Source organism: Sarcophilus harrisii, chromosome 2, assembly GCF_902635505.1.
Source record: "Sarcophilus harrisii chromosome 2, mSarHar1.11, whole genome shotgun sequence".
Classification (NCBI taxonomy): Eukaryota; Metazoa; Chordata; class Mammalia; order Dasyuromorphia; family Dasyuridae; genus Sarcophilus; species Sarcophilus harrisii.
Genome location: NC_045427.1, coordinates 590,104,514 through 590,130,847, shown reverse-complemented (window position 1 = coordinate 590,130,847; position 26,334 = coordinate 590,104,514). Strand labels below are relative to the sequence as shown.

General features: G+C 37.3%; 1 protein-coding gene across 1 annotated transcript in view; it reads left to right on the top strand.

Moving 5' to 3' along the window:
- PIK3AP1 (phosphoinositide-3-kinase adaptor protein 1) overlaps nucleotides 1-26,334 on the top strand; it is a 138,922-nt gene that overhangs the window by 47,495 nt on the left and 65,093 nt on the right. The window contains exons 3-4 of the mRNA XM_003755200.4: nucleotides 22,943-23,094; nucleotides 24,255-24,399. Of these exons, the coding sequence (XP_003755248.3) occupies nucleotides 22,943-23,094; nucleotides 24,255-24,399 (297 nt within the window). The remainder of the gene's footprint in view (nucleotides 1-22,942; nucleotides 23,095-24,254; nucleotides 24,400-26,334) is intronic.

Sequence of the window (26,334 nt, the reverse complement as noted above, 5' to 3'; positions counted from 1 at the left end):
TGAGTTGGACTAGATGTCTTTCCTGCCTCTAGGAAAGGATCCTGTAATGCTCTTTATGAACTTCTTTCCTTTTCCTAGCATATGTTCAGTGTGAGAAATGAGAGGTGCTGAGCTTCTGGTTCCCTTTCTCCCCCACTCCCCTTGAGGCAGCTGATGAGGCTCTTTTTATGAGTGGTCAGGACAAAACCATTATGGCTACCTCTTGGGTGAAGTTGGGGTGGGAAGGGGGGAAGTGGGAGGACCATTAGCTGTGCACCATGATCTTATGCTCACCAATATAAAAAGCATCAACTTTCTGCAAAGGGATGAGATTGTCCATGGCAAGAAGCCTAGCATCCATTCCTCACACCATAACAGTTGTTACTACTATTCCTGAAGGCTTGGGATATGGAAATGAAGTGATGGGATCCCACGCCAAAACTATGGCATTTGACGCTACCCTTCTGATATCATTGTTTCCCTATCACCAAGCAACTAAATTCTGTAGCCCCCAGGGTTAGTAAACCTCACCTTGATATTTTTAAGTCCATCAGTATCTTCTAAGAATCAGAGAAAAGCTAGATTAAAAATAATTCATCAGCTAAGCTATGTGGATGATATTTTTTTGAAGGCAAGGACTTAAAACATGTTAAAATACTCATAAAGAGTGTTCTTTTCTCACCTCGACCACAAAAGCCACATGACTGTATCACTAACGACAAGCTCTTTGGGAGATTGTGACCTTCCTATTGTTTTGAATGGAGCAAAAGCAGCGGCTTTGTGGGATGTTAATGATACTATGGGAAGCGTACCCTGTGTTTGAATCTCCTTTAGGAGTTATGCAATAGCAGCAACTCTTGAACTCATGGCACCCAACTTTTTATCAATAGTGATTTTCTCTTTGGTGTTATTATCAAATGAAATACAGTACATAAAGCATTTGAAAATCTTTAAAACATTTTACAAATGCAACCTATTGCTTGTTAATAAACCAGGTATCTATTTTTGCATTTGAATGGGTAGGGCAAAAATGGCCCAACTAAAGGTTTTCCTACTGCATCTAGGGTCACCTCTAGTCATCCTGATCTATATCTGGCCACTGGTAAAGTGAGCAGGTGACTTTGCACAGCCCTCCCCTCATTTAAGTTCACTTTACTTGCAAATCATGATATTAACTTCCTGATGTCATGGTCATCTTCGAAAATGAAAGACAAACAGCAGCATCTTCCCCTGCAAATGTCAAAATCTCTCTCTGTGTGTCTGTGTGTCTCTGTCTTTGTCTCTGTCTTTGTCTCTCTCTCTCTCTCTCTCTCTCTCTCTCTCTCTCTCTCTCTCATATATATATATATACATATTTGTACATATCTATACCAAATATACATAAAAATACAAGGTAATTTTTTGGAGAAATATACTTGAGAGTATCAGAAGAGATTCCTGGTAAAAAATGGCAGTGAAAGAAAACTAGGGATTCTGAAGGCAGAGAGTACTAAAGAAAGGAGTTCATTACAGTCAGGGGTGTATAACATATTAAAAAAAAACATGGAAATGGTAGAGCAATGTTTTTCTTAAATTGCGGTACCAACAAATGAGCAAAATATACCAGATAGGATCTGACAAGGTAGGATACTGAGTGATAGTCACCTTATTCCTGGAAGTTACCATCTTAACACAGCCCAGCATCACATCAGCTCCTTTTTTGGCTGTGATATGTATAGGTTGACTCATATTAAGCTTATAGATCATGAAAAGCATCAGATCTTCCTGAACTGCTGTCTAACAAGACTTCTTGCATTTTGTTGATATGGAGAGGTGTGTGTGTGTGTGTGTGTGTGTGTGTGTGTGTGTGTGTATGAAAGAGAGAGAGAAAGAGAGAGAGGGAGAGACTTTATGGTTATTCCTCCTGAATTTTATTAGATTAGATTCAGCCCAATGCTCTAACTTGTCAAGTTATTTTTGGATCCTGGCTTACTCATTTGATGTGGTTTACTCATTCCTCCCAGCTCTGTGTTATCTGCACATTTGGTGAGTGTGCCATCTATCACTTTGTCTAAACCCTGATAAAGGGGGTATATGGTCTAGCACATGCCTCTGGGCCCTGGCTCTGGAGGCTTCCAGCCAAGCTCAGATAGAACCATTAAGGTCTATTCTTTGAGTTTGGTTATTCAGCTAATTTTGAATTCATCTCATTGTTTTATCTTCTAACCCACATCATGTTCTATCCATAAGGACAGTCTGAGATGATGTGTCAAATATTTCCCTAATGACTACATCAACACTCTCTGCTTTATTTCCTTTACCTTTAAGTTTAGTTTCATGATTATCAAAAAAATGAAATATGATTAGTCTGGCATGGCCTGTTTTTGATGAAGTCAAACTGGCTTTTTTTGATCACTGCTTCCCTTTCTAGACATTCATCAGCCATCTTTTTAATCACCCACTTGAGAATTCTCCAGAAATTGAAGGCAAGCTTACTGATCTATAGTTTGTAGACTCTTCTTTTGAAAATTGAGGCACTGGCCTTCCCTTAACAGCCTTGTGGTGTTCTTCCCATTTTCTATGATCTTCCAGGACCAGCATTGTTTTATGTTTGTCTTTCTATCCACAGTGTATGCCTGAATAGCAGGTAATAAACAATTAAAATAAATAATGTATTGAGAGTCAGCATCATTACCTTGGGGAAACTGCATTTTTTTTTTTTTAACCCTAGTTGAGTCAGTCTAGTGTGGTGGAAAGCATGAGAGGCAGAGGTCCTAGATTCAAATCCATCTCTGACATCTCTTATTTATCTATGCAATCTTGTAGAAATCAATCAACTTCCATGGGCACCTTAGTTTCCTTATCTGTAAAAGGAGGGTGTCGATCAAGCTGACTACTGAGGTCCTTTCCAACACTACATCCAGGGCTCTCCATGCCCTGGTCGTTGTCAGAAGAGCCCTGGGTGCCCACTCCCTGAGATGGCCCCTCTGGATCAGTTCACACTCACTATACTCTTAAATTCTTTGCATTTACAATTGCTCATGGCATAATAATATTCCTGTCATTCATTTACTATCATTTGTTTAGCTATTCCCCAATGTATGAGCACCTATTTTACCTATACCATACATATACATGTGTGCATATATATGTATATGAGTCATATATACAGAAAAGCATATAAAATAAGCATATACAGGCAAACAGGATTGCATATACATACCGTGCATGCATGCATATACAACATACGTGTATACATGTGTGTGCCCATGTGTATGTCACATATGCATGAAAGGCACATGAATTAAGTGCGTATATGCAGACTGGATTGCACATGTGTTTATATACAGATGTGCATATATAATATCTGTATATATCATGTATACCTGTATATATAACAAGTGTGTTTGCATTGTATATACATATATCAGTTATGTTTATGTATTAAATATACACACGTGTATGTCACATATATTTATAATACATATATATATATATATATATATATACACACAAAATCACAATCCATATAAAATAGAAAGTACATTGGGGGAGGGCATTAGAAATTGGGAGGGATCAGGAAAGACTACCTAAAACATGTTGCCTGAGCTGAGTTTTGAAAGAAATGAGGGATTCTGAATGACAAAATTGGGAGGAGAGTAGCTCATTCCAGATATCTGCACAGGTTGTGCAGAGGTGAAGAGAAGAAAGATAATGTCATGTGTGAGGAACAGTAAGAAATATTCCAGCAAATTTGGCTAGAACATGGAATGTGTGATAAGGGGAAAGATATATAAGAAGTTTGGAAAGGTAGGTTGAGGACAGATTAAGAAGGGTTTTAAAAACTAAACAGATGAGCTGTATTTATTTTATACTTGATCTTGGAGCCAGTAGGAAATCATTGAATGAGATAACAGGCTTAAAACTTATTTGAGTAATAGTAAAAAAATATTTTGAGCACATGCTGTACCTCCTATATACTTATAAGAATAATGACTCCAGGGGAGGTAGACTCCACAGTGAGTAAATACAAATCGAGAAGTAGCTGAGGGAAATCCCTTTTCTGTATGTATCCTTTTCTGCTAGAAAGCCACTAGGAGAGGAAAGGGAGAATTCCAGGTATGCATCAGCAAGACCTACAAAAGAGCTCAGAGCAATGCCCACAAAAGGCCCTCCCCTTCCCTTTCCAGTCTTGGTTGACTTGTGTCTCCCTCAAAGTACTGATTTACTACTGGTTTTAGAGGAGTTCTTTTATTTATTTCTCTTAGTTGAAACTTTCAAATAAAAGACCATGATCCAAAAGTGACCAAAAAAGCTTGTGACCAACTTCCTGAGAAATCATTACTCTATCAACTCTCCACACATTCCCCATTACATCCTGGATGCTTCTCCCAATTTTCCAGAATGATCAGTTTCTCAGCTTCTATTCACAGTTCTTTCATTGATGACATAGCATGGGTTTTCTTTTATCAAAAGGGGAATAGACAGCACAACAACTGTGAGGGTGAAGAGATGGGAAGACAAAGGACAGAAGCACTCGGTTCAATGGCCATGTAATACCTGGGCCAGTTGCTTCTGAAGATAGGAGCACAAAATGGCTTTTCTGCTTAAGGTCCTTTCTCCTAATCAGAAAGCGGGAGAGACAAACCTCAGAGGAATAGCTATCTGTTTCCGACTCAGAGAAGAAGACAGCTACTTTAGTAGAGCAAAGACTTGGATTGTCCTGAGCCAAAGCAATAGAGCAGTTTGTCCCAATCTCTTTGAAAGTAAGAGCTAGGGTTGGAGGAAATACCTAGGCCCCTGGACTCTCCCTGCACAATACCAAGATAAGAGGATGCTACCCGATATCAACAATAAATAAACACGTACAGGATGAACAAGCATGAATGGCTTGGGTTCTGCATTACTCAATTACCACATTAATTATATCCAAGATCTATATGAGAATTTGATAGAACAATGTCACAGCCTTCTCTAATGCTTTCTTTTTAAGATCTATCCTGCTATCAATTTAAATCAATAAGACTAGTTGGGACATAAAACCTTCCTCTTTCAATGCCTTTCTCCCAAAATTCTCTTATAAAATAGTTCCACAATTCCATTGTTCTATATCTGTCCGGGTAAATGCTAGGGCAGCATTTCCATGGCAATGTTAGGCTATACATATACAAACACACACACACACACACACTCTCAAACATACACACACATATATATTACATACATACATGCATATATTTACTTTGTTTATCATTTATATATACATAACTGTAATAATAATGTACATTATATATGCCTTTCCCTATTAAGTTACCTCACATTTACCTTATATGTATCATGTATATATCTGTATATGGTCAATTTGAATATAAGCTATTTGAAGGCAGGGACTGTTTCCTCTTTTTCTTTGTCTCTCCAGTGTTTAACACACTGTCTGACATATATAGAAAGTCCTTTTAAATGCTTATTATTGCTAATAGACTGATGACATCATAAAACATAAAGAGAAATTAAAAGATAAGATAAAAATGAAGTAATATTTGAAATTAGGGCCAATTAGGAACCATTGGAGTTCCTTGAATAGGGAAGTGATATGGTCAGATCTGTACATTAATAATATCAATTGGCAGCAGTGGTTTAGAGAAGGCTGAGACAAGTTAGGAAAATCAGTTAAGACCCAATTACAGTAGTCCTGGTGAGAGAGGATGAGGATCTGAATAAGGGTGGTAACTATAACTGCACAGAAATATTATAGAGGTAGAATTGGCAACAGTTGGCAACTCATTAGATATGTGGGGTGAGAGAGAGTTAAAAGTGACTCCATGGTGGTGAATCTGGATGAAGAGAAGGATTATGGTGTCCTGTATAGCAAGCAGTAGGGAAGTTCAAGGGGTGCCAAAATCCAGATCAAAGTCCATTCTTATCTGTTTATCCCTGAGATTCACTTTGTCTCACTGAAATAAAAAGGGTGACATGTATCTTTTATTCATCAGTCACTACTCTTGAGTGTAGAGCTCCTTAAAGGGCACCTGCCATAATTATCAGATGATCGGGAAGGTGGATATCCAGAAATTGGGGACTCTCATTTGATGAACAATCTGGAAACTCTATCATATGTGAAACAATGAAAAGGATTTTTACCTTGAGAAAATAAAAGATTCAGGGGAAAACATGATTGCTATCTTCAGTTAATTAAAGGAATGTTTTTGTATTTGACTATCTGTCATCTAGGGGAGGGGGTGGGAGGAAGGAGGGGAAAAGTGGGAACAGAAAGTTTTGCAAGGGTCAATGTTGAAAAACTACCCATGCATATGTTTTGTAAATAAAAAGCTATAATAATAATAATTAAAAATTAAAAGAATGTTTTGTAGAAGAGGGACTAGACATATTCTTTTTACCTGTAGAAAACAGAGCTCCAATAGATGGATAGAAGATTGATGGAACTAGATTTCAGTTTATCATAAAAAATAAAAATTTTCTTTTTCATTTAGAACTTTCCAGTAATGATAACTGACTCATGAGATATTTTGCATGAGGTAATGAGCTCTCCATCACCTGAATAAATTCAGACATTGAATGTGCATTTTTCAGGTGAGAGACTAGGTTAGATCATTTCTAAAATTCCCTTCCAATATGTAATTCATATAAAGCTGTGAGTGATAACCTTTAACCCAAATTAATTGCTAATATTCAAAATATAGTTAAGGAAAACTTTTCTGCCCTGTTCCTAACTTGAAGATTAGAAGAAAGAAGAACAGGGTGTAGTACTACAATTCTGAAAGGTTGATGAACTCTGAATAAAGAGGAAATAAATGACCTCTGTGAGTGGAGACCTTGCAAAACTACATGTTTAAGTTGACAATAATATTACAGCTAGAGAAGAAAATGGAGAGTGAGAGAGAGCTAGGGTCGAAACAAAAAGAGGTAAAGAAAGATGTTAAATATTTTTCAGTTTATCTCCTTTTTCTCATCTTCTTTTCCACTCTAGATATATATGGAACAAGGTAAATAATTGTAATATATTAATTTTAATTTCTATGACCTTGTCTCACTGATTCCCACTCTTAACTCCCACTCCCCATCCCAACCTTAACTTAGAGAGAGGCAAATTAAAGTCTGCACCATATACTATATTAAAACTGAAATTAAAAATTCCTGGAACAGACTAATAGGAAATTATAGTTAACAGTTTGGTTAAGGTGTTAATTATTAAACAAAATCAATATTTTTAGCTTGTTTTTTTAGCCTTGTTTAAGTAGGATAAGTCAAGGTCATTCCTTTGGCTCCCCAACTCTACTGGACTTTTATGAGCCTCTAGTGAGGCTGGGAGAATAGGTTTGGACAATATAATAGGCAAGATGAAAGTACAACATTAAGTCTGAAGGCCTATTTTCTATTTTCTAAATATTCACTGATACACTAGAGCATGGCAAAAGGGAGGGCTAAGATTCTCAAGAAGAGGTGAGTACTAAGAGTTATAGGTAGTTGAGAATACACAAAGTGAAGGTTTGGGTGCCCACAGCTATTAGAGATTAGAACAAATCAGAATTGGGGTAGCCAGATAAATGAGAATAAGGCCAAAAGGCATCAGGAAGCCAATAAGGGAAGTCAAACACCAGATATTCTATAGTTATCCATGATCAGAAAGAAGTCCAAAGTTAATGATTCAGTAAGTCAACAAAAGTTTGAAGGATTTGACATTTAATAACATTGGAAAGGAAAGGTGAAAGTGGAGTTGGGGTGTGGAATAGAGAAAATTATCATTCTTAGAATTAAAAAAAAAAAAGGAATAAACAACTAGGGAGAAAGAATGATCTTTGAATGACACATCTATCCAGAATGATGTGGAAAGTATTAAAAAGATTATATGAATAAAAGTAGAATCCTATGACCTATGTTAGAAATGGGAAAATGTATACAAATTCATTTATGTATACACAAAGCCTAGGACTGAATCATAAACCAAAATGCATTGTATCTTATGCTAATTATAAAACAAGAAGTAATATACTAGGGAAATAATGGAGGGAAAATAAAACTTAATAATTATAACCATGAATATAAATGGATTAAACTCACCCATTAAAAATGCAGAGTTATATATTGGATTAGAAAACATAGATAACAATTTCTTGCCTAAAAAAAAAAAACCACACACCTAAAACTGCAGGGACAAATACATACATATTTAAAGTGAAAGAGACTAGAATAAAAAATTTTTTTCTGAAAAAAAGTAAGAGATGCAATTCTGATTTCAGATGAAGCCAAAGTCAAAACAGACAATATCAAGAAACAGAGAAACTGCATTGTGCTTAAAGGTGTCATAATGAGACAGTATAAACACTGTGTTTTTGTCTGTGTATCTCTAGCACACACACTCCAAAAGACCACAAAGAAAAAACAAACCCAACAGATAACCAACAAAGCATAGATAGTAAAGCATTAATGGTGGAGACATTATCTTCTTCTTTAGGACCTTTACAAATCTAATAGAAATATAAAGATGCAAATTACATCAATAAAATATTGAAAAAAAATTGGGTTTGAATAACCTTCTGACTTGAGAAGGAAAGACATTTTAAAGATACCTTTTATAGATCTTAACAAAATAATGATCAGTAAAGGAAATATAAACAAAAGCTGTAGACATAAAAAACTTTAAACATTTTAAAGATAGAATATATCAAATGGATTTAGATTCAGAGAACCTGGATTTGAATCTTAGTTCTGTTGTTTATGATCTGAATAACACTGGGCAAATAATTTGACTTTTGGATATTTCAGTTTTCTTGTATCTAAAATTTAAAAATTCAGCTATAAGATTTCTAAGTTTTAATTCAATGATTCTATGATTTATTTATATTTTTAATAATTATTTATAATTTATATATAATTAATTTAATAATAAATTATTATTTAATTCTATGATTTAAGATAAAACACCACACACACACAAAATCAACTATGATCCAATAGTAAGTGTACATTTTGCATTGATTCAAGCTTATATAACGTTCTGTCTTGGGCATAGTTTCAAATAAAGCTTCTATGAGATTTCCTGCATTCTTTTTTTCCCCAGTAGTCATGGTATTTATCATAGTACAATATGAATTCCCATGTACCTGAACAACCAGAGAGCTATAATAATTTTTGAACTTAGGAAAATCACACTATTAAATCAGTTCTGTAGGGAAAAGGGACTCCATTTATCAGAGTCCATATTTATTTATCAAGTCACTGTTAATAACTACTTTGACTGAGCCACAGAACACTAGACTCAGAGGTGTGTTTCTGTGGCCATTTGTTCCCATAATTGCTATTTCCTGGTGGAGAGATGAGCAATATTGTACTCCATCATAGGCAGGTCACTTAGGCTTTGCTTCCTAATTTATAAAATGAGGATGTTAAAGCTAGGTAATCTCGGGGTCTCTTTTAGCAGTACTTTCTTATTTAAATAGTTTTTTTTTTCTTTCCAAGAAAAAACTTGCATTTTACAGTATCTGTAAAAAGTGAGAGGAATATATTAGATTTAGGACATTTTATGGTTAAAAATACTCATAGCAGCAGCTTTTGAAAGTTGATTTTATTAAATCAAATCATTGTACTTGGTCATTTTATTGCTATAGCAAAACAAAACTATTTTGTTATTTTAACATCCTCCATTTATGAGTTTAATTGATTATTTCATTCTGCTCATCCAGGGTCAGTTTTCATGTGTGGGGTCTCTTTTAGACCTAAAATTTGGTGATCTAGAAACAGAGATCATATAATTGGAGCTAGGAGGGACTTCAAGGTTCATCTAGTTCAAACCCTTCAGTTTACATATGAGGAAACCAAGGTCCAAACAAAACTGACTGGCCCAAAGCCACATAGTGTAGATTATAAGTAGCAAATGCAGGAATTGAATTCAAGTCCTTTGATTTTATATACCATTTTCTTTCCACTTTCCAAGTTTTTTCTCCTGTACTGCGCTATCTTTTTGAGTTGAGTAAATTTCTTTCAGGTCCATCATGAAGCAACTGAACTATAGAGCTTCAGAAAATTCCTTTAATTCCAAAGGGTTTCAGACAATCTCCAATTCCAGGGTTCATTCCTATGGCAAATTCTAGGTGAAGGACATATCTCCTGTTGCCTTCTAGTTCCAATTTGGATTTGGAGCTATTTACCAACATATCAGGCTCTGTCTCTGTTGGTGGACAGCTAGTAGGAAATACCCTTCTGGCCATATTGTGAAAACCCTATATACTAGTTTCTCATAAATGAATGTGGATGGCAAGTAAAACCTTCTTAGAAATAGAAAGTGAAGGTAACCAACCCCACTTCACATCACAAATGCATCTAAAACCAGAAATGGAACCAATTGGCTTAAATGGAGGAAATGCATAACAATCCAAGAAGTTCTTTTAGTTACATAGCTAATGGGTGGAAATGAAGGGAAGGAAGGTTTTGACATGATGGGCTTGGTTTTATTTCCACAATTCTTTTTTTTTTTTTTTAATCATTTTCTTTTTAAATTTTCAATAGTATTTTTTTCCAGTTCATGTGAAGATAGTTTTCAACATTCATTTTTGTAGATTTTGAGTTCCAAATTTTTTCTTCCTCCCTCCCTTACCTTCCCCTTCCTCAAGACAGCAAGTAATCAGATATAGTTTAGACATGTGCAATCATTTTAAACATTTCCATATTAGTCATATTTCCACAATTCTTTTAAGATGTCTGGTCTAAAAAAACTTACTTGATTAAACCACAACAATTCCCACTTCTTCTTAAATAAATTGTCATCTTATAGATTTGGATGCACCAAATCCACCAGAAAGCCAGAGACTTCCATTTTAAGGGACCTGTTATAATCCAGTTAGGTGGCTACATTTTGCTATATTGTCCCCTATTTACATAAAAAGAGGAAGCACGGTTATAAGTGTCGGAAAGAGATGAAGAAAGAGGAAGCTGTTTATAGGAGCTGTGGTATCTCCTGCTTGGCTAGCAACACTGGGGTTTCCTGAAAGATGAAACAGGGGTCTATTGGGCCCCCTTTCCTCCAATATATTGCTCTGAAAGTTCATTTCCTTTGAATTGTAAGAACTGGTCTATGAGTGCTGATTAAAGGGCATGGACCCTAGCAAAGAAAGTCTAACTCAGTTCAATTAAATTCAGTTTTTTTAAATTAAATTCAATTTAACAAATATTTATTAAACATTTTATGTGCCAGGTTCTGTGCTAGGTACTACAGATAAAAAAAAAAAAAGACAAAAATGAATCAGGCTCTGCTCTCAAGGACTTTTCATTCATTCTACCGGAAGGATTGTTTACACAGATATGTAAATACCATTTAATATGAGGGGCAAGAAAACAACTAACAAATGGGGGTGTCAAAAAAAAGTTTCCGGCATAGCACCTATATTGAGCCTGCAAGGAAACTAAGGATGAAGTGATTTATCTTTCCTATTTCCCTGGGGAAAAAGGAAGAGAGATACTAAAAAGGATCATAAATTTGGAGTGAGAGGAGACATTAAGAAGTCATCTAGTCCAGGGGCCCGCATTGTATAGGTGGGGAAAGTCAGGCTAATTAAAATGAAACTGATTCGCTAGAGCAGAATATTTGAATCACACATGTGCTGGCAAGTACAAGCCCAGACACGCTGGTAAAGGACTGAGTTAAAGTTCTGTTAGAGAAGTGGAGGTGAAGAGGGAAGTCATTCCAAATAATTGGGGCAACCTATGTGGACAGTTTGACATCATGTATATGGATTGAAGGGGAGGAATAATGTAAAATCAGCCTGTAAAGATACACTGGAGTCACATGATAGAAAATTTAATTCTAGGAGGGAATGGGAAGTCACTGGAATTTATTAAGCAGAGAATAACATGGTCCGATTTATGCTTTAGGAATTCAAATTTGCCATCTATGTCGAGGATGGATAAAAAAGAAGGATTGGTGAGGATGACAATATTAGGCTTATAGCTATAGTCCAGGAAAGATTGAGAACAGCTTGAACTGAGATGATGGTCATGTCAGTGGAAAGAAGAAGAATGGGAGAGATGACATAATGGTAGAATCAATAGAACTTGACAAATAATTGGATATGATTGCACTGAGAGAAAATGAAGAACCAGGGATGATACTGGAGTTCTAAACCTGAACTGAAAGGATCTGAAGGACCCTTATGTTCATACTATTGGGAGAAATGAATAGAACAAACAGAGATGGTCCAAAGTGTCACAAAACAAGTTCACCCTCTGAAAGACTTGTGTCCCTAGGCTAGGAGAGTCAGCAACTCCCTCCTCCAACCTTGGGTTTAATTTGTTGAGGGATGGAAGGTGGAGCAGAGGAGAAATATTCCTGTTTTCAGTTGTCAGGATGGAATTTCTAGTGAGAGGATTCTATTTCTATTGACTCTGCAAAGGAGGTAAGTGAGGGGGATAGCAGAGTGAAAAAAAAAAAAAAAAGAACCAAGGTGTCACCTCCTGTTTCTAATTTTATTTTTTAAACACTTGTCAAGTTCCTCTAGAGCCACCAAGTGAAACAACCAGCTTAGATCGAGGAGGTCTCATAACTAAGCCTTTGTGGCAATTATCTCCTTCCCCTTTCTTTTCATCCTGGATGTCAGTTCTCTTATGAGTCTTTGGGGCTTGAGGTAGCAAGGAAGGTGAGTCCTTCCTTGATGTGGTCCTGAGATAGCATTAATTTGGCGACCCAAGAATTTTAGGATAAACTGATGAGTAGGAGCACAACAACGCAGCCTGAAAGAGATTTCCTGATAGAGATTGGAATCTGGAAGGTGAGTGAGGGTGAAGGGAAGAAGGTTCATGAAGTCTGCATATTTGAAGGACCACAAAGGGTTGTTTTTGGTGGATTGAGATATAAGAACATATTTGGGCTTTGAATGGTGGGAGGGAAACCAGATGTTTGAGGTAGTTGGCCTATGAATCAGCACATGGGAAAACTTTAATTCCAGTTATGATTTTTCATTCCCTCTTTTTTTGATCGTCTTGTGGGGCTCTTCTCCAGTATGGTGATCATCACTATGACACCATGAAATGATGATATTCTCTTCTCCTTTCTGAACAATGTCAGTAAATATCTGGCAGTTAGGATTTCCCGAGATGCCACTATATTTTTTTCCATCAAAAAGATGACTGGGTATTTCTTGAGAGACGAGAGGCAGCTGGCATGGTCAATATTTTCTCATGATAAAAGGGATATTTTGTAGCTTGAAAAATTCTTCTTAAACAGGGTAGGCGAGAGAGAGAGAGTAGGGAATCACTGATTTGTCTGTAATTACTGAAATGTGACATAAGTAGGATGTGTGCCCAGAAGGCAAAGAGTCATTCAAACTGAACTGTGCCATCCTGTACCCACAGTCAATTGTATCTATAATAAATGCTCATAAAAGTTGGTCCTACAAGTTGTATAGTATAGGACTGTGAGCTATTATTATAAGCTTATTGAAACAATAGGTCTGGTGGAATGGAAAAGAGGATATGGATTCAAATCCAATCTCTGACATTTTGGATTCTGGGCAAAAAAACTTAATACCTCCCAGTTTCCTTATCCAAAAAAATAGCACCTATCTCACCAAGGTGTTGTGAGAGTCAAATGAGGTAATATTTGCCAAGTCTTTTCCTATCCTTAAAGTGCCATAGATGTGCCATTATTAGTGTTAGCATTTGTAATTGTAAATGATGAATTTATAGTAATAACTTTTATTACTGTTTGTTTTTTCAACTAAGCTAAGTATCTTTTTCTTTTTCTTTTGTGCATCTCAGCTTCAGAGGCTACCTTGAATGCATAAGGAAATAAAATAAGATCAAGTAAGAGGACCTCTTTGATAGAATTAGAGGAATTATATTGGATGGGTAGTCACAGATGAGGCTAGAAAGGACCAGATATTGAGGGTTTTTCCTGACAACCCAAGGGATTGACAACTGGGAGCTGCTGTAGGTTATTGAAAGATGGTGTAGTAGTGAAAACTTTTGGGAATGTTAATCTGGCAGTCCTAAACAAGGTAGAGAAGCCATTTAAGAGGCTGGAGCAATAATCTGTATTCAAAAATTTTGCAGTCTAGTCGACAAGGTAAGGAAGGAAGCTAAATGGCACAGTGGTGGATAGAGAAGACCTGAGTTCAAATTTGGCCTTTGACTTTTACTCTCTGTGTGACAGTGGACAGATCATTTAACCCTGTTTACCTCAGTTTCCCCATCTGTAAAATGAGCTGGAGAAGGAAATGGCAAACCACTACTTTTTTCTTTGCTAAGAAAACCCCAAATGGAGTCATGAAGAGGCAGACATGATAAAACAGATGATATATATGTAAACCCAACATAAAAGCATTTGTTAAGTGCATATTTATTAACATGTCAGGTTCTATGCTGAGTGCTGGAAATATAAATAGAAACAGAAGGCCAGTGCCTGTCCTGATGGAGCTTACAATAGAATAGGAAGATAGTGTATTTAAAGGAAATGGAAAGGGGTCAGGATAAAGTTACCTGAGTGGGTGTGGTCTGTAGAGTTGATGAGGTTTGCTGCAGGGCAGAGAGCTGTGGGAACCCCTTCTGGTCGGGGCAGATCCTTCTTAAAAGAATTTATGAACCCAAAATGTTACATTGGCAAAAAAATGTTTATTGGCACTGGGAAGTCAGCTTTTGCTTAGGAGGTCCCAACAGAGAAGTAAAAGTCTAACAGAGATGTCCTGGCAGAGAGGGAGATAAAGTTCCTAGCACAGAAATCTCCCAGCAAAGAAACCCAACAGAGAGGCAAAGAGGGGTGTGGTCCTGTTAGGGAAATAGGTAAAAGAGATAAAGAAGGGTTAACAATGAAAAGTGAATGTCTTTTCAGCAGGCAGAGGGTCCTTGAATGCATCTATGCCAAGGAGAGAGAGAGATTCCTTGGCATGATTCCTGCTTTTGGCCCTCTGCAAAGAAATGCCCCAAGTTGCCCCCTTTTATAAGGAATTTGAAACTTGTCTGGGGGCAGTTTGAGTTGAAATCAGACTGAGATCTTCATGAATTGAATAGAAATTTTCCAATTGAGTGAGTGTCCCTGGACTAATCTCCAACTCAATAAAGGTGGATAGAAATCTAGATCTCCAGCTTGGGCTAAGTAGGAGTGGTCCTGGACTCAACTGGTTCCATCAAGATAAGAGAATGAAACCACTTTATCTTGATTCCCTGAGGTTTCTTGGAGTTCAAGGAGTTCTCAAATGTTAACCTCATGGTCCCCTCCAAGTCAGGACAGTATCGGTGTTCCCCACATCAGAATCAGCATTTAAGTCCAGAGAACACAGTGGACACCGTGGTCCGGGCCCTTCTCTTAAATTAGAGGCTCCTAGAAGAGCATCCCAGTGATAAAAATCCCTTCATGGCAAAGAGAGGTTGGGAAAGTGCTGCACACTTACTACCTTGCAAATCACGAACTTCTTCCTAAAATTTATTGCTTTGCAAATCATGAACTTCTTCCTAAAATTTGGCTGTCATTGTGAGCACATTTCACCTGAAGTTGTTTTAAAACATCAAATCTTTCTTTTCATCCTTTGGGTAAATTGTTAGTGTAGCATAGAGGTATAGGAAAGGCATTTTCCAGGCTTTCCCTTAGAGGTGCCATAACTTGTGGATTTCTCATTCCCTAATCTGTGAGTTCAATTTTAGGAGTTTCTGAGAAACCAAACAAACCACTTACTAAGTCACCTGCCATCTGGGTGACTTTATCACCTCTCACCCCTTGCCCAGCTGCAACCTTGGTTCTCTTTGCCTTTCACCCCTACCTTCATTGGGTTGTGAAACTCTTAGTATGGAAACACACTCCCTTTGATCATGTACATCAGCCACTTACCTATAACTTAGAGTTATAGAGGCAGGAATATGCTGAAGACTGCTCCTCCTACTGATGAAGTGTGGGAATAGGGGGAGAGATCCCCTCTTCTCAGAGACACAGGTCCAATGCAAAAGAATTTACAAACCCGAACTCTCTGCCAGAAAAGGATGTTTTATTGTTCACTAAGAAGCTCTCTTGGTGGGCAAAACTCCTCAATAGGAATTTGGCAAAAGTGTGTTAACATAACAGACCCCTGGTTATATGGGCAAATGTTAGCTGGGGAGCTGTCTCAGCTAATTAATAAAGGACCATAAGATAGAGATCTCCAATTGAATAAAATTGCTTAACTGGGAGTTTGAAGGCTTTTTTCCCCAGAGTCTAGGAACTCCCTGAAGAGGCTCTGGGCCACCCTCAAAAGATCTCAGTATTAATGGAGGGTGATTTGACCAAGATCTCCGATTGAATGAAACCATTTAACTTGGGAAGGGCTTGTTTGAGAAAGATATGTTTTTTCCAGGCTTTGGGAGTATTGAGCCCCCTTCCTCCCCCAAAGGTTACATCATTTTTCCCAAAAAGATTCACTAATAGAGCTAATTGTTAAATTTTCACGATGAGCAGTTATATCTTGGAAATCAACAGGGCTTGATTTATTGTTTTATTGTCTAAACTTTAAAAAAGTGATGGAGAGAATATTAATAATAATTAAACTTTTCCCAAAGAGCTGGCTGGTTGTTAAATTTTCACTAAGCATTTATACCTTGAAAACTGGCATATGCCACAAACCTGGACTTCTTTGCTGTTGATTGTTGAGATTTAAGAAAGTGATGGAGAAAATGTTAATAATGGAGATTAAACTTTCCCCAAAGAGCTAGTTTTTAAATTTTCACTGTAGCATTTAAATTGACAGATGCCACAAATTGGAAAGTGGGAAAACAAATTAGGATTTGTTTGCTATTTTGTTGATTGTCTAGACTTAAGAAAGTAATGGAGAGGATGTTAATATTAGAAATTGAACTTTTCTCAGAGAGCCAGTTGTTAAACATTTACCATCTCCCCCTTGCTTAAAAGTTTTCTTGTGGCCCTGAGAGGGCAAATAAATTATCCTTAGACACATAGCAAGGAGTCTAAGCCCAAGCCTTTCAAATGCTAAAATCCTTTATCTTTTATGGGACCCTTCTTTTCTTGGCAGAGAAGCCTGGGAAAATATAATATATAATAGAGAGCCTTGATGACAGATACAATCTCTGTTCTCAAGGAACTTGCCTTATGTTTCTTCATATCTCATACCTCATATTTTATATTATAGTTACTTTGTATATATTTATTCAGCTTATATTATAGCTACTTTATAGGTATTTATCCATTTTATATTTGTTGCATGTTTTAATATGTCCTTGTTGCTTCTCCCATTAGAATATAAGCTTGGGCAGTTTTATTCTTTGTTACTTGTATCTTCAACTCTCAGGAGAGTGCCTCAAGAATATCCATTAAAGGCATAAATTGGATTGATAATAAGTAGGAAAATCCCAATTTTAAAAACAGGGATGGCTATAGAAGTGGGGGAGAGGAAATTTTTATTGGGTGTGATGAAGGGTAAGACCTTTCCCAAGGAAGTTTAGATCCTATGATAGCCAGTGTTCTGGAAATGATTTTACCCTTCACATTTGAGGTCTGACGTACATTTGTTTCTTGCCATTCTCAAAGATTTTCCTTAACTTCATAGTTAAGACTATTTGCCCCATTCTACATACATGCTGTTTCCAAATGGCATAGGAACTGTATTTGCTATTATGCCCCCCATGATCCCAATCCCACCCATGCTCAATTGCTTTTTCTCACTGATGGAACTTTATGAAGGGAAAAGGAAGAGCCAGGGCACTAATGTGTAAAATTGAAGCATTCACAACCTCAAGATTGTTTGACCTCCTTTTGAGGTGGATTACATTTAGCCACTTTGGAGCTTTTACAACAAGCTTTTAAGGAGCCCAGTAGCAATTATGGTTTACCGCTGTTTGAATGCACTGACCTTCATCTCTTATTTTGTTTTAAAAAAAAATCAATTTCAGCTGCAGCCTGTGGCTTTTAAGTATATAAATCCCAGAAAGGCAGTGCTTATTTAGGAAAGCATTCAGAAAAGCCCTGTGCTCTGAATCACCTTAGGGAACTTTTTATTTGGAAAATTGAGGCATCCCTGGACCCATTAAATGGGTTAAATAAATAGGGCCGCTTCTGTGAGTCGGAGTCAATTTTGAGTCAGGTCCAAACAGTCTTGAAATTGAGTAGACCACTGGGTTTTTTCTGCCAGACCACTGTCTTCATTGGAAAGTGGCAAAATGAGTGGAATTCTTCTTACTGCTCACCTTTCACCTAAAGTGAGCCAAGTCCATCTGCCCCAGTCAACAACTTTAGAGGGCTCAATTTGCAAAAAGGATTTTTTCCTTCCTCAGAGCACATTTAGCACTGTGTCCTCTAATGGACTCATTTTTTCCCTTGATTTTTAAAAACATTTGTGTATGCATCCCTCTTATTCATTTGAGACTCTGAAGGAAAGGAACTGAGTATCATCTATCTGTATAGCTCCTCCAGCACCTCCTCCTGTGCTGTGTATATAAGAGATGAGTGCATGTCTGCTGAATTTAAGTATAACTTGACTTCTGTTTCTGGATGAATCAAGTTGACAAATATTTATCAAGCAGCTACTATATGCCAGGCATCATACTATGTTCTGGGGATAAAGAGAAGGCAAAAACAACAAAACCACCACCACCACTCTCTGTTCTCAAAGACCTTACATTCTAATGGAACAAACAACCTGCAAATAAATATGTATAAACAAGGGAAGGAGAAGGGAATGAGCAATTAGAAAGTACCTATTACTATGTGCCAGCCACTATGCTAAGTGCTTTATAGATATCTCATTTTGATCCTCATAACAATTCTGGGATGTTAGATACCATTATCATCCTCATTTTATAGTTGAAGAAACTGGAGCAGGCAGATATTAAGTGCCTTATCCAAGGTCATCAAGATAGTAAGTTTCTGAGGCCAGATCTAAACCTATGTCTTCTTGATCTTAGGCTCAGTGCTCTATCGTGTGTATCTATCGTGTGTGTGTGTAGTGTGTGTGTGTGTGTGTGTGTGTGTGTAGACTGAAGGACAGATTGACAAATAGAACAATAGAATGACTGATAGAGAGATAGATGGATGGGTGGATGGTATCCATCCAACAGACAGAACAATTAGATAGGTAGATAGATAGAACAGGTAGGTAGATAAATAAGATAGATGGCTGGCTGGTTGGCTAGATAAACAAATGGAGGGAAAGAGAATAATAGATGGATGGATGGTTGGATAGATAGATGTGTATGTACATAATCACACATATATAAAACAAATTGAAAATTATTTTAGAGAGAAAGCATAAGCAATAAGGGACATCTGGAAAGCTTCTTATAGAAAATAGGATCTGAAAGAATTCTATGAAAGGAAGAGATGGAGGTAAAGGAGAGAATTTCAGTCATGGGTATTAGCCAGTGAAAAGTCACCAAGCCTGAAGATGGAACGTTGTATGTAAGAAATGGCAAGGAGGCCAGAGGCATCAGACTAAATGGACTGGTCCATATAAGTCAGTGGGGTTCAGCTTTGTCTGGACTGAACCCTGACACATTGTCTTTGGCTTCACTGTCTAAAATCTATTATCTTGTTCTATTCTTCCTAAAACAAAAAGGAGGTTTCTTTGATCCACTCACGTTAATTATTTACTTTCTTCTGCTTCCCTGGAACTATTGGACTCTTGGGTTATGCTGGATCTTTGCAGCCATGACCCCATATCTGCATTAACTGTTGGCCATCCCCAATTGACCTAAGCCTTCCAGACTTGACCTTTGTACCTGGCCTATCCTGTTATCACTCAAGAGCCCAGCAAAAGATTAATTATAATGTTGCCTTTGTGTGCATTAGAATTGTGCTTTTGGAAGCAATTTACTTCCTCACTTGCAAAGCACTTACTAAAAGTATTTAACAGCAACAGCTACAACAATAACAATACATACACACAAAATCAAAAAAATCAACAAACAAAGCTCATACCCTCACTTGAGAATTTTCTCCCTCTGATTTATCATTCAGTATCACTCTAGAAAAGTGTGTCTTATGTATTTTATGCTCTTATCCCCTCCCCCTACCTCTTAGTGGCACAAGGAACTCTCTCTCAAAACCATAAGTTAGGAGGGGCTGATCTATATCAACAAAAGATGCTGATGAAATTGTAAGTCCAGACTCCTCCCTCACCATCTCTTAATACTCCCTATATATATCATACACCAAAAATTAACCATTTCTGTTAGCTCTTTGAAACTCATAGACCCTTTTCCAGAATGTTTTAAATAAAATAAGATACATAACATTACAAAGGAAATCAATTGTATTAAAATAGTTATCAAAATCATTTTTTAAAAAGACTTGAGATGGAAAAATGCCATCCACATCCAGGGAAAGCAATATGTTGATTGAATGTGGTTCAAAGCATAGCATTTTTCATCTTTTTTTTGTTTTGTTTTTTTTCTTTCTTGTGTTTTTTTTCTCTTTTAGTCTAATTTTTCTTGAACAACATGGAAAATATGGAAATATATTTTTTAAAAAAGCCTGGTGGGGCAACTAGATGGCACAGTGGTCCTTAACTCAGAAGGACCTGAGTTTATCAGACAATTGACACTTACTAGCTGTGTGACCGTGGACAAGTCATTTAACCCTAATTGCCTCACTGGACTTGATGACTGCTTGACCATATCGAACTGTAACAAGTCACATAGTAACATGTGCTGTGATCTAAATCTGTAGACACACTACCTATGCTGTTTCTATATTCAGTCATTTAATGTTTTGAATAATTTAATTTTTTGACATTGACCAAAAAGCAGTCTTAGCATTTATTTTCAATTAGCAAGCAGCTGTTCTCCAGGTGGAGATTCCAAAACCTCTTGCCTCTCCCATTTTAATCTGTCCTGCACACTGTTGGCAGATTAATCTTTCCAAATCATTGCTTTCATGTCACTTCCCTGTAGAAGACTCTACAACAATCCTCTACTGTTTCCTATAATCCCTTCATTCTTACCTTTCCTTTTCAATCTTAATTCCTTCCTTTTGCTAAAACACACCCTCTATTCTAGTCAAGGCAGTTTTCCCACTGCTCATTAAAACACACTCACTAGGTTCTCTTGCTTCTCTGCCTTTATTTATGTTCATAGTAACTCAGAATTTGCTTTTTGAATGGCAATCAATCCAATCTGTCTCTGAACAAAAAGTCAGTCTTTATATAATACAAAATGACTTTAGGAAGTACACAGAATCATAACTAGGGAGAGATGCCTACATTCCCTATTGCTCCAGGTACCTAAGATGCAGGGGAAGGTTGTGTACTTCATCTCTGCAGTGATCCAGAGCCTTCTAAGCCTTAGTCTTGCTAAAGCAGAAGCGGGAGCAAGTGACATCCTTTTATAGGGGATCTAAAATATGCCATTTCCCCATCCCACCTTATTAAGGAGCAAGGACAGTGTTTTTCTGGTACAACTGGATCAGTGGTCCAGGCTTTGTCTCTTATATAAATGCCTCCTTTCTAAAGATATTTATCCTACACGTAACTTGCTTACATATGTATATGTTATATCTATTTATTCTATATGTTACATATATGCCATATATAAATATGTTATATGTGTGTGTGTGAGACATATCGTCTCCCTCATTGAACTGTGAGCTCCTTAAAGGCAAGGGACTATTTGCTTGTTTTTGTCTTTATTTGTTTCCCTGACACTTTACGTAGTGCTTGACACATAGTAGGTGTTTGTTGATTTCCTACCTTGCCACACTACATCCCTATACCTTCTTTAAGACTTGGGCCAATTTAATACTTTTTGACTTTTGAGTTAAATCCCATCACATCCATGAATCCTTTCCTTACTAGTTTATCTCATAAATGTGGTATGTACAGTCTTTTCTATGTCAGATCAATTCCAATATCCTCTATATTCCATAGTGACCTATTATTTGGGGGCAAAATGCAGTCACCCCATCTGTATCCTATAGCATTTGCAAATTATGTTAAATAAGCTGACATTATTTAGGGGAGGGGGTGGGGGGGGTAAGAGGTGAAAAATTGGAACAAGAGGTTTGGCAATTGTTAATGCTGTAAAGTTACCCATGTATATATCCTGTAAATAAAAGGCTATTAAATAAATAAATAAATAAATAAGCTGGCATTTAATCATATAGTGCATTGTGCTATATCAGAAACAGTAGGCAACTGGGGGACGGAATGTAAGTATCCGTGGAATATAGGAAGTAATGACAACAATGTAATCAGAAACCAGGCAGGCAATGGAGGGAGGTAGGAAAGAGAATATCAGAAATGAGAATACATCTGGAGAACCAACATCCCTATAAATAGCCACTGGGAGATCTGCAGATAGTGCAGAGGCAGAGTGGTGAATATCACCCTACAGCTAGGTAAACAGAAACCAAGAGAGGTCCAGGGGCTGAAGGAATGGAAGCAAGGTGAAGAGAAAGAGGATGTGAGTTCCCAAAGACAGAACAAGTCTGGAGGCCGAAAGTCTCCACAGTCACTGGGAGATCTCTCTGCAGGTGTTGCAAGGGAGAATGGGATATAGAACTACATGGGCCAATAATTACGATCAAGAGAAACACAGGAACTGAAGGAATAAGAGAACAGTGGCTTTCCACCAGGAGCTGGGAGAGCAATACTGGTCCTGAGACCCTTTATGGTTCCAGCTTTAATAAATCTTATTTGCTTTTTCCAGGTGGGTTTAATCTGAAAGCTGGCAGTGATGACTTTAGAATACTAGCACTGTGTATTTATTTCTCTGACTGAAGCATCTCCCCAGTATTTCCTTATAAAATTTGTTGTCTGCTTTGGTTCATATAAGCTCCTTGTAAATGAGAAGATCAGAAGAGATACTATTTGCAAAAGTGCTCACTCAGTGCCTGCCACATATAGACACTTAAGAAACGCATATTTCCTTCCTTCCCTGAGTCTTAGGGTAGTGTCTCACACATAGCAGGGGCTTAATAAATATTTTTTGATTGCTTACTTGATCAACTTAGAAATGTGCTCTTAGCAAAGCTCCTCTCATGACCTAGTATCCTTTTTGCTCACAGATTCTGGCTGTGATTCCATCACAGACACTGAGGCTGAAGACGAGAAGATTCCTCTTCCATCTGAGAATATTTCCTTTCTTCAGAAGAACAGTTGCTTGGAGACCACAACAGAGAACCTGATGGTGGTGCAGCCAGACCGAATTCGTTGCGGGGTAAGGACCTTATCACATTCTGCTGAAAGTCTCAGGAAGGAATATTTTCCTTCTTAGCTAGCTAGCCCTTCATAGAGTCTTCATTCCAATGTGACTTTGAGAAAGGCAGTGGTAGAATGTTGTTTTCTCCCTTCCACTTTCTGGCTTCCATCAAGACCCAGGTCAAATCCCACTTTCTGCCAGAGGTACTTCTTGTTCTTCCTTCTACCTCCTCTTCGGATAGAGCCTTTTTTCTGAGATTGTTATATCTACTGTATAGATAAATCGATTGATTGATTGACAGAAAGACAGGCGAATAGATTTATGGATGGATGGCATCAGGTGGATGGTTGGATGGATGGATTGATAGATAAATAGAATGTATAGTTATTTGTATGTTATTTCCTCCAATGGCTAGATGGATGGATGGATGGCAGACAGACAGGTGGATGAATGGATAGATCAATAAGACAAATAGACTATATATAGTTATTTTATGTTGTTTCCTCCATTACAATGTAAATTTCTTGAGGGCAGGGACCATATTTTTGTCTGCTTTTATGTTCCCAGTGCCTAGCATGCAATGTGTAAAATAGGTGATTTCTAGTGATTAAATGATAAGATATATAACTATGCTGGGGTAAGGTGGCAGGCCTGAACCCCAGCCAGCAGCCACTCTTACCAGGAGCAGGCCACTTTATTAGCAATAAAAGTTGACATTTGCCATACCTTCCTTAAGGTCCTGAGGTAAAGAACTTTATGGAAAATGGTATACAATAAACTAAGCAACAATTGTGACTAGAATTGTAGAATTTGTTTTATTAGGCAGCACAGACTGAGAGGGCTGCTTACTTAGCAGTAAGAAATGAGTGAGATTTTGGTATTTTGATGGAAAAACCCAGAAAGTAAGATGTTCTCCCTAAAGGGTTCATAGGACATGGATACTTAGGAGGTACGGTTGCCCCCTGATATTACAAAAGAGGAAAATGAATTCCCATGTGAGAATCAACTTCACCATAGCCAGTAACAATAATCAGGACTAGAATCTTGGAGGACTGCCTGGTATAGGGCAACCTCTAGGTGGAGGCATCAGTACTGAGTTATCCAGCACATCCCCTAAACAGCTTTCTAATTGAAAAATGGGTAAGAAAACATGGTACATTTGTTTGTCTTCCCTTTAGGTGAACACAACAGTTTATGTTATTGTGAAATGCAAGCTGGATAACCAAGTGAAGACAGAAGCTGAATTCTCTCCTAACAACTCCCCTGCAGTACGTGTGCTTGCCAAACTGGAGAATGAATACACTCTTTCTATAATAGCCCCCAGTAAGTTGATCTTCTTTAACACTACCAATTTAAACTAATGTTCAGGAAGCAAGATTCCATTAATTTTTTTCTCTCTTCCTTAATTCAGCAGCTCAAGAATCCTATAATCAATGCTTTAGATGGTTAATTATTATTACTTGATAATAAGAGCTAAACACACTATATACTGTTTAGCATTTTACAATTCAAGACAGTCCATTTCTAGTTTTTGCCTTTACACATGCTTTGTCTGAAACACGTCGGGAACACACTCACATCTTTACCTCTGCCTCTTAGAATCCTTGGTGTTCATCTAAGCTCAGCCCATACAAAATCTTTCCTGGGATTTCTCAGCTTACTAGCCCCTTTTCTTCTAATGTTCTGCATTCATTTTGTATCTATTTAGACTTTATATAGGGTGTCCCAAGAGTTTTAGTGCAATTATACTAAGTGACCGTGAAGAGTTTTAAATGCCAAACAGATGAGCTTGCATTTTGTTTTAGTGAAAATAGGGAACACCATGACCTCCTGGAGCAGGAGAATAACTAGGCCTGGGTTTTTTTTGGGGGGGGAAGGTGGGGGTTAGGAATATCACTTTAGTTCCAACTGCAGTAACACTAAGGTATATCATGCATGTATACATTAGGTTTTCCCTCTCCCCTGATAGAAAGTAATCTACTTGAGGGCAGGAACTCTTTTGTTTTAAATCAAAGTCCCTAGTATAGAGGATGTATTTTATAAATGCTTACTGAATTGGTGGATGAATCAAGAAACAAATGAATAAATGAACCAAAGAGTTAAACTTCACAACAACCTAGTGAGATTAATAATAATGATGATATGTTTATAGATTCTTTTAAGGTTTACAAATTATTTTCTATATAAAACCCTATAAGAAAGCAAGTGACCCTTAGCATCATCCTGATTTTATGAGTTGAGCAAATCGAAGCCCAGTTAATTTACATGGCATCTATGCAGATATTACAGGTAAACAACAGCTAAAACTTAAAACTGGGTTTCCTGATGCCAGGACCATACTTTTTCTACCTCTTCTCAGGGCCGGTATCATTAGTTCTATTTTACCTTGGAGGAAACTGAGGCTTAGTAAGGTAAAATGATTTGACCTAGAAAGTGACCCCAAAGAAGGAGTAGGTATCAAATCAGATTCCTGATCCTGAGTTCTGGCACCTTGGTATTTTAAAGGAAAAGGAAGTTAGGATCCCCACAAAAATAGCTTTAGAAATGATCTTATAGTTTTTAAAAAGCCCTCTGTAATTTCAGTCTGTAGTGTTAGAAAACCAGCTAGTAGTGTGCTGATAAATGTTTTAACAGCTGGCTCTCTGAGGGGAAATCGGGTACACATGACACAATTCAAAGTTTAACCTGTATTATTCACATGTTGTCTATCACTTTTCATACATCATTCTAGACAATCAACAAAAGAATAAATCAAACTCTGATTTGTATTTTTTTTTTTTTTGGAAATTTAACAAACAGCTCCCTTGAGCTGCTATGACCAGCACACCCAATTCCATCCTTTGAATTGGCCCATGTGGCATATGATAATGGCAAGGAGGATGAATCCATCTAGGAGGATCAGCCTGAGGGGCAGTGTGGAATCCTACTGCATGTGGAGTCAGGAGGTCCCTGAGCCTACCTCTGACACTAATAATGTGACCATGAGCACATTCTTTGAGCCTGTTTCCTCATCTGTAAAACTTGGACAATAATAAAATTATGTACATTTTGTCAAATGCAGCTTGGGGGCACAGTGTCCTGGAGTCAGTAGACCTGAGTTTAAATATAGACTCAGATTTTTTTATTTTTATATATTTTTGCTGAGGCAATTGGGGTTAACTAACTTGCCCAGGGTCATACATCTAGGAAGTGTTAAGTGTCTGAGACCAGATTTGAACTCAGGTCCTCCTGACTTCAGAGTTGGTGCTATCCACTGCA